General features: G+C 35.3%; 1 protein-coding gene across 2 annotated transcripts; it reads left to right on the forward strand.

Moving 5' to 3' along the window:
* Positions 1 to 3,882: 3,882 nt before the first annotated feature.
* LOC107890788 (probable Histone-lysine N-methyltransferase ATXR5) lies at positions 3,883 to 8,544 on the forward strand. Of its 2 annotated transcripts, XM_016815343.2 has the most exons (6): positions 3,883 to 4,429; positions 4,542 to 4,622; positions 6,975 to 7,198; positions 7,274 to 7,374; positions 7,462 to 7,674; positions 8,096 to 8,544. In XM_016815343.2, exons 1-6 carry the CDS (start codon positions 4,093 to 4,095, stop codon positions 8,253 to 8,255), a joined length of 1,116 nt encoding a protein of 371 aa, XP_016670832.1. In that variant the 5' UTR covers positions 3,883 to 4,092; the 3' UTR covers positions 8,256 to 8,544. The 2 variants fall into 2 exon arrangements, with proteins under 2 accessions (XP_016670832.1, XP_016670822.1); XM_016815333.2 differs by having other exon boundaries at positions 7,274 to 7,674.
* The last annotated feature ends 455 nt before the right edge of the window (positions 8,545 to 8,999 follow it).

Raw genomic sequence — 8,999 nt, forward strand, 5'->3', positions numbered from 1 at the left:
AACAGAATGCTCAAAATTGAGTACACAGGCAGAGACACGGGTGTGTGTCTCAGTCGTGTGTGCTACACGGCCTAGAACACGGGCATGTTTTTCGGCAGTGTGAAACCTGCACCTAATTTTAAAAAAATTAATTAAACACACAGCCTAGCACACAGACGTGTGGCTGGCCATGTGGCACAAGTCAGAGAGCTTCATGGTTTTGAATACGGCCTGCAGCACGGGCGTGTCCTAGGGTCACACGGGCGTGTGTGCCCTGCATCTATGAAAATTTTTGAAATTTTGTGAAAAATTCTCTAAGTTTCTGATTTAGTCCCGACTCAATCCTAATACTCATATTGGGTCTCGAGGGTCCATTTAAGGGACGTTTTGAATAATCTTTGGAAATGAATAGTAACTGACATGAATTATCTGTAAATGTTCTGAAAACTCTAGTAATCCTCCGTAACCTTATTTCGGCGACGGATACAGGTTAGCGGTGTTACAACACTGGCACGAAGCTTGCTAGGCACAGAGCCCAAATATAACAGGCAAAAAGCCTGCTAGGCACAGAGCCCAAATATCACTGGCCCGAAGCTTGCTGGGCATAAAGCCCAAATATCACTGGCATGAAGCTTGCTAGGCACAGAGCCCGAATATCACCGGTACGAAGCCTGCTGGACACAGAGCCTGAATATCACTGACACAAAGCTTGCTAGGCACAGGGCTCAAATATCACCAGCACAAAGCCTACTAGGAACAGAGCTCGAATAATGTTACGTTTCTATTTCTTAAAACAAAGCTAAATGACATTCAAGATTTAACCAATTATGAAATAGTATGAAATATTCAAACAATTAATAATAATTGTATAATGAACTTACCTGGCTAAATTGCAAAAATGTTAAAGTACAAGAGTTATTTGGTAATTTTTCATTCTCCTCAATTTTCCACCTGATCTTGATTTAAATTAATAATTTTATTCAATCTATTAATTCAGATAGTAAAACAATGTATTTTATGCAATTTAGTTATTTTTAAAAGAAACCCATGCCAACCGAATATTCATGGCATCCAAAATAGCCCATTATTGCAACAATTTTACATCAAATTCTTGTATTTTTACCATTTCAACAATTTAGTCCCTAATTGGTAAATTCATCAAAAATCACTTAATAAAATACTTTTAAATACCAACTAACACTTCAAATTCATCATTTAAAAACTAAAATCACAAGGTTCATCAATGGAAAAAATTAAAATCTTTAACAATTTCAAAATCGAAGATACCAGCTAGTTGGACCTAGATGCAATGATTTTAAAAACATCAAAATTATTAAAAACGAGTAAGAATTACTTACCATGCATTAGAATATTGCTAGTCGAACCTTATAAACAAGAATGGTGTTTCTTCCTCTGGCATTCGATCATGAAAAACAAAGAATGATGAAGATGGCCACTAATTTCATTTGTTTACGTTAAAATATTTATTTAATTACCATATTACCCTTGCTTATAAACTAAAATTGTTTAAAAATTACACCTTGAAATCGTCCATTAATAAAAGAAAGGTATTATTACCTTTTAAAACCCTAAAATTTATGGTTTTATAACCTTTAAACAATTAAACTAATAGCGATTGACTTTTTCAACTTTTACAATTTAGTCATTTTCGCTTAATTAACTATCGAAATGTTAAAATTTTTCAATGAAACTTTAATACCACCTTAATGAAATTTCATAATTATTTATAAAAATATTTACAACTTGGTTTATAGAAACGAGGTCCCCATTCCTTATTTTCTAAAACCACTTGACCTTAGAGTTTTATCCCTCGAACTTAATAAATCGCTTAAATAACATAAATTATCAAATCAAAAACATTTTTAAAATCACATTTAACTCGTAAATATTAAATAATAATATTTACGAAGTTACTCGTCGAATTTGGTGGCCTCAAAACCACTATTTCCGACACCACTGAAAAATAGGTTGTTACATTGACAATCACTAAGAACCTCTTTGAAAGCCTCCATTCACATTTGCTCCCTAGGTAGCCCATTTTTTTCAAAGGAGAAAAAATCTCATTAAAATTACCTTCCACAAACCAAAGGATTGACCTAAAGTCCTAAATAAGTTCCATGTGTCATCCCTATGACGCGAATCTGAAGCCCCATAAAAACTCTTAAATCTCCACTTATTACCCTCATCACCCTCCTTAAATTCAATATCAATATGGTATTTTGAGAAACTCCTCGAAGTGATCGTGGAATTTCTTCTCCAAGCTAGACTTAAACCCCCTCGAGAACCATCAGCTGCAACATCAATCCCATTTAAAAAACCACACCTCCTGCAAACATTCTCCATTTTTCTAGAATTTAATTTAGTCTCCATTAAGAAGACAATTTGGGGATTATACACCTTTAGCATATGTCGAAGTCTCCTAACAGCCCGTGGCCTCCCCAAACTGCGAACGTTCCAATAGAATGTTTTCATTGCGACCATTCGGCTTACCCCTTGGCATCTGCTGATGTAATATGGCTACTTCCCAACACCTTCCTACTCCTAACAACAAGAGATTCCAATTCATCCCCATCAACAAATTTGTCACCCTCTCTTCCTAGTCTCTTTTTCCCATCACCCCTTTCAACCATGCTCTCCTCCGAGGCATGCTCCATATCCATCTATTCATTTATTTTTTATGACCTGCATCAAAACAAGATACGAGATTCAGATCCCCTTCCAGATTTACTCCTAACATAAGACTAATGCGCCTACCCAAGTCACAATCTACAAAAGTGTTCCCCTTCTTTACCCCTTTCCCATCCTTTCGTAGCCATACACTGCTAATGCAAGGGCTCTTCTAGATTGGGCTCGCAATGACAAATCCCAACCCATCTCAGCTACATCAAACCCTAGTGCCATTTTAGCCTGACAGAAAGAATCACTGTGCCCTAATCGCCCATAGAAAAAACAAAATAGGGTCAATCGTTCGTATTTAAAACTAACATAGGAACAAGCCACAACTGAAAACATAACTTTATTCTTCATTTTCAAAGGTCTCCTAACATCCAATTGTTCCCTTACACGCAAATAAGTACACAAACCCTTTCCCAGATTGGTGCCGTCGAACTCCAAAAAATTCCCAAGAAAACCCTCAATTTGGTGTGCTAAAGTCTCAATATAAAAACTTGGCGGCACTTCATGAATTTGTACCCAGAAACACGCAAAGATTAATGGCACCTTTAGCGGATCTTCCTCCTTCTCCGGCCAATGTAGCATCAAAACATGGTTATTAAAAGTCCACAGAGATCCCTTTAGTACTCTCTCTAGATCCATCTTATGAAAAAAATTGAATAAAAACATTTTCTGATGCTATAAAATTTCCATTGTACTTCTCATCACTGGGAAATGTATAACACTTGGCGTTAGAAAACACCCAACCAGACAGAGATCAATTTCCACAAATACAGAATGAGGATCAGTCTGTGCCTGCAATATTTTGTCTTCCTCATCATCCAATGATAGATTTGCCAACTTTCTTTCCATAATTCAAAAAATCAAAAGCAACCGAAATGTAGAAATGAAAAGAAGAATTTAAACCAAAATCAATGTCGTCAACAAAACCACCGATAAAGAATCACTAAAAACAAAGAAAACCTAAAAACACAACAACCTGCTAGAAACAGCAGATAGAGGAGTGCTAAAATAGTAAGAATAATTTTTTTTTTACTCTTTATTCTTTATTTCAAAACACAAATATTATTTTGAATTTTTTTAAGAAAACACAATAATGGTAAAAATGCTAACACATTTACTATTTAAATTTTTTTTATTAAAATTTGTTTTTTCTTTTGACACCGTGCAAGTTGCAACCGTACGCTATGAAAAGTTTGACTCTGTCTAGAAAAGGAAAGAAAATAAAGGGGAAAAAAAAACAGGCTCTTCGATTGTATGCGCATGTTGAATTCCCATGCGCTCGCGCGGCGCACGTTAGCACTAAAAAAACAAACTTCTCTTTGTCTTCTCCGTTTGTGATTTCCCCGCGAGACCAGAAACACACAAATTCCATTTCCATTCTCCAAACTTCCATTACTTCCACCGATCACTCCAAATATGGCTCCAGCCACCATCATGGCGGGGGCTCGGCGTCTTGTCAGCTCCCGCCGCCGAACCGAGGCACCTCGACGGCGTCCGTCTCCTTCCACGCCGCCGAAGAAGCTGAGACCAATGTCTGAGATAATGGCGCGTGCGAAATACGCTGTGGTGGAGCGAGCTGACTACAGCGACATCATCTGCGAACAATGTGGCTCCGGTGAACGTCCCGGAGAGCTTCTCCTTTGTGATAAATGCGATAAAGGCTTCCACATGAGATGCCTTAGACCAATCGTGGTTCGTATTCCTATTGGATCCTGGCTTTGCCCCAAATGCTCTGGCCATAGGCGAGTAAGAAGTAGGGATTTCTTTTTTATCTTACCTTTTATTTTTATTTTGTTTGGTTGACCTCTTTCTCCATTCTGTTTTCAATTTTTTTTTATAATAAATGTGTTTTATTTCCTTTTTAGCTTTTTCGCAGAAAAGGATAATTGATTTCTTCAAGATTCAGAAGAGTGGTGATGGGAAAAAGAAATGCAATTTGAATCAAGGTAAAAAAATTGTTGTTACGATTTTCTGTAATATTTATCTTGGCCTTTTAGTGTTTCGTGTTGAATTCCTGTTGATTTGGGAATGGCCTACTATATTTGAAGCGCATTCATAAAATTCTCACCTTGTTTCAGGATTCATGCAAAATTTAGATTGGAAATTAGTATAATCATGAAAATTAAGGGAAGGAGAAATTTGCTGAGATTTAAAATAGATTAATGGTAAAAAATGTAGGGCTGATTTGGAACCTGCAAACATTGCTGAAAATGATGAATGTTGAACCTGTCTTCATATAATATGTGAAATTGGTTAAAAGCAGAACTCTTAAAACTATTATTCTAGTATTAGTTATTGATTATTGACATTTGATTCGTCTTAGTTTTATCTTGTTGATATTTCTATAATGTAACCAAAGCTACCTGTAAGAGGTGAAAAATAATTGTAATTGTTAATTTAAAGCTGTACGTGGTGCACTATTGCTCACTGGTCTTATACTACAAAGCCTCAAAAACATTCATAATTGTGATCACTTGTTTCCACAGTTTGATTCATTAGTTCTTTGCCCCCACCCTCCCCACTTTATGATGTTTTTTCATATTTAAGTTATAATTTGACATGGTGAATGCTTTTGTGCGAGAGAAACTCATACAATCTTTGTGCCTGCGTGTCTGTCTGAATTAAAACGCATGATAGGCATCTATTCTGCATATAGGGATTATTTATTGAAATAAGGTGGGTAAAATATCACCTAGTTTTATTATGTTACTTCGCTATTAAATGCCAGACACACCTAGTTGCAATATATCACCACTTTATCTTGTACCATGTTTAATTGATTTTACTTATAGAGTGCAAATATATAAAGTGTATATATAATGGATCAAGGAAAAACGTTTTAGGAGGGTATCATCTATCAGCACTTCCTACAGTCTTTTCCACAAATTTCCCTTGGATCATAGGACCTTGAGTTCCCTTTACATTTTGGTTTCCAAGTAAAATTATCCAATGGTTCATTGACTTGGTGGCTTATATGTTCATTTCAATTTCTTATAATTGCTTATACCTCAAAGATGTTTTTAGAAAGTTCAGTTGCTCAAAGTTCTCCTTTTCCCCCCATCTTATTTAATTGGGACTGCTCTTGCAACTATCTCAATCCTTCTTCCTTCTCACCTTTTGACATTCAACACAAAATTGCAATTTTGCTCTTGTCAGTGAATTTTATGTTAATGTAGTTAGGTAAAAAGTGAGGATTAGATTCCTACCTAGGTAACCTTAAAAAGGAATGAACATTTAACAAGCAGAACAAGATTTTTATGTTTTTGTGTTCTGCGATCATTCTTTCCCTTATAAGTTCTATATTTTCCAATACACTTTTAGCATGTTTATTTAGCAATGATGCTTACTCCATGTTGAAACAGATTCATTGATTCCAGATTGGAGCATTTGTACCTTCGCTAAGTGCTAGACATGAGAGTGGTTGCAACTATAAAATATGATCTATGTCATCAGAATGATTTCGATATTAACATATAAATATTTTGTAAATATTCTCATAAATAGGTTTCTTTTGACATGAAATGGTATCTGCTGATGATATCCTTAAAATTCTAAAACATAAATGTTCATGATCATTTTTTGGTGGATAAATATTTAAGTGGAGCTTCTACTGGAGATATGTGGGAAAGGAATCAGTAACAAGTAAAAGCAGTGAGTTTTTCCAACATTTTAAACAATTACTTCATTAGTACTTCATCTTGAAAGGATGGAGATGGTCACTTGAAGCCTATATCACGATCTGGAGAAATGTTCATTTTTCTCACTCAATAGAATATATTAAATTTAGGTCAATGGTTTAGCCCCGATCATGAACAATTTGGTAGGTACATTTTTTTGAATATGGATAAATCTTTTGTATCCACCTAGATTGCTATGTTAACTTGCATCAATCATGTGCATTATGTAGTTCATAAAATGTTTTAAGTTTTTAAATGGATACTAATTGGTTCATGCTTAAAGGCAAAAAGTTTTTGCAACAGCAAAACTAGGGATTTGTCAAGTCGGTTTCCCTCATATGCAGCAATACTCAGAAGGTATTATGTTTCTGGTTAATGATGTTAGATGTATAAAGGAATAAGATCAAAGGATAAGTTACTCGACAGTGTATCATATGTATGAATCCCACTAAATTAATTCTGCATGGCCTTTTTATATAAGCATACGACTTGCATCTGGTACTGAGAGTGAGACCATGTTGCACAATTTGGATATTGGAAAGCTTTCTTGATGGCCATCTTCTTGCTCTTTCTTGACAAATATAAACTGATTTTCCTTGTTTGTTCTGGCTGGACTTCTAGATACTAGAAAGCGTCGCCGGCGTCCTTTGGTGTTGCTAAAGAAAAGAAGGAGACTGTTGCCCTTTATACCATCTGAAGATCCTAACCAACGTTTGAAACAAATGGGCACCCTTGCTTCTGCTTTAACAGCAATGCAGATGGAATTCAGTGATGATCTAACCTACTCTTCTGACATGGCCCCTAGATCTGCCAATCAGGCCAAGTTTGAAAATGGTGGCATGCAGGTTTGAATTTGAGCAATTGTTTTCATTTGGAAGTTTTAATTCCATTACATTCCTTAATAGCTGTTGCTCTTTCAGGTTCTTTCGAGGGAAGATATGGAGACCTTGGAACTCTGCAGATCTATGAGTAGGAGAGGCGAATGTCCTCCCTTTATAGTAGTTTTTGATTCATGTGAAGGGTACATTTATCATGAGATAGTTTGTACTGCTGCAGTTATGTTACTTAACTGCGTATTTAGTATTTTTATTTTAATCATGTGGTGCAGTTATACAGTAGAAGCAGATGCACAGATAAAGGACATGACTTTCATTGCAGAATACACAGGGGATGTCGATTACATTAAGAACCATGAAAATGATGACTGTGATAGCATGATGACCCTTCTTTTAGCAACAAACCCATCTGAAAGTCTTGTAATCTGCCCTGATAAACGTGGAAACATTGCTCGCTTTATCAATGGCATTAATAATCATACACCGTAAGCCTGTATAACCTATCTCCTTTGTGTTGAATACTGTATCTCAAAAATAAAAAATCATATTGGTCAATTTCTGTTATACATAACCTCTCATCGTGTAGCATTTACAGCCGATTTTCGCTACTAATCTGCATGAGTTACAGAATAGCATTCTCTAATTAACTATGCCTATCATGTTTATATTTTCATGTAACATTTGCTCTTGAGCTAAATGCTTGGACATTTCTCTATTTAAAATAGGTCTCCAGTTTTGGGATTTTATCCCTCAGGGGTCTCTTGGTCGGGTGTTGTATACCCTAATGGTCTCTTGTTCGGGTGCTATACTCTAATCATCTACTAATAGCTGCCTTCTAAAAAAAGGTTTGCTTTGAATTCAGAATAGTTAGTAAATTTGATTAAAAACATGTCCAATTTTGTGCAGGGAAGGTAAGAAGAAGCAGAACTGTAAATGTGTGAGGTACAGTGTAAATGGTGAATGTCGGGTCCTTCTGGTTGCCACACGTGATATTGCTAAGGGAGAGAGGCTTTATTATGATTATAATGGGTATGAGCATGAATACCCTACTCACCATTTTGTCTGACTATCCTACAGAGTACTGAAGTTACTAACAACCCTCTACCAAGCTGGAATGCAATTTTGGATCCTCATACATCTTCACCCATTTTTCCTTTTCGTTTCACGGCATATTCATCGTTGGCACAGAGTAGAAGAAATTTCTTCTAATTTATGCATTGCATTGGCCATTTTTCCATTGTCATTTATGATGTAAAACTGGTCCATTTTGCAGCCATTAGCGAAAGACATGCCATAAATATTTTTTCTTGGGAATATGAAGAAATTTATTTAAGAAACAGTATCATCTTCTAATACAGGTCTCTGTGAAGGTCTTCAGTTTTATTCAATTCCTGTCATTCTACTGGTTTCTAAAAATATAATTATTCTATGGACTGCTATAGATCATTTTCATGTAAATATTCGTTTTTCAGTGTGCTCTTTAGCTTTATATATCCTTTGTTTTTGGTACAAATTATTTGTTTATGGAAATTAATTTTTTTGGAATTTGTAATTTTTTTATAAATCATTTTCAATATTTGAATTTGAATTTGAATTTCTTTTAAATGCAACATTATTAAAATTGGTGCAAATTATACTCTTTAAGCATTATGCCTCTTTCTTATTTTGGGATAAAAATGATATTCTAGATGCTAGGACACCAATCTCAATTCCACTTAATGCTACTGCTTACAGTTATCTGAACCAACTAAATGACTTAAGTCGTAGTTTTGTATTTCTTTTCATAGTTAATGAAGTGAATACTTCATTC

This window comes from Gossypium hirsutum, chromosome A11 (assembly GCF_007990345.1).
Source record: "Gossypium hirsutum isolate 1008001.06 chromosome A11, Gossypium_hirsutum_v2.1, whole genome shotgun sequence".
In the NCBI taxonomy this organism is placed as follows: Eukaryota; Viridiplantae; Streptophyta; class Magnoliopsida; order Malvales; family Malvaceae; genus Gossypium; species Gossypium hirsutum.

What these genes read in the sequence shown, in the direction of transcription:
- LOC107890788 (XM_016815333.2), top strand. Translation starts at nt 4,093, where the DNA reads ATGGCTCCAGCCACCATCATGGCGGGGGCTCGGCGTCTTGTCAGCTCC. An exon ending in GAAATGCAATTTGAATCAAG is followed by an intron (nt 4,623 to 6,974) that starts GTAAAAAAATTG and finishes CTGGACTTCTAG; the next exon opens with ATACTAGAAAGCGTCGCCGG. An exon ending in GGCATTAATAATCATACACC is followed by an intron (nt 7,675 to 8,095) that starts GTAAGCCTGTAT and finishes AATTTTGTGCAG; the next exon opens with GGAAGGTAAGAAGAAGCAGA.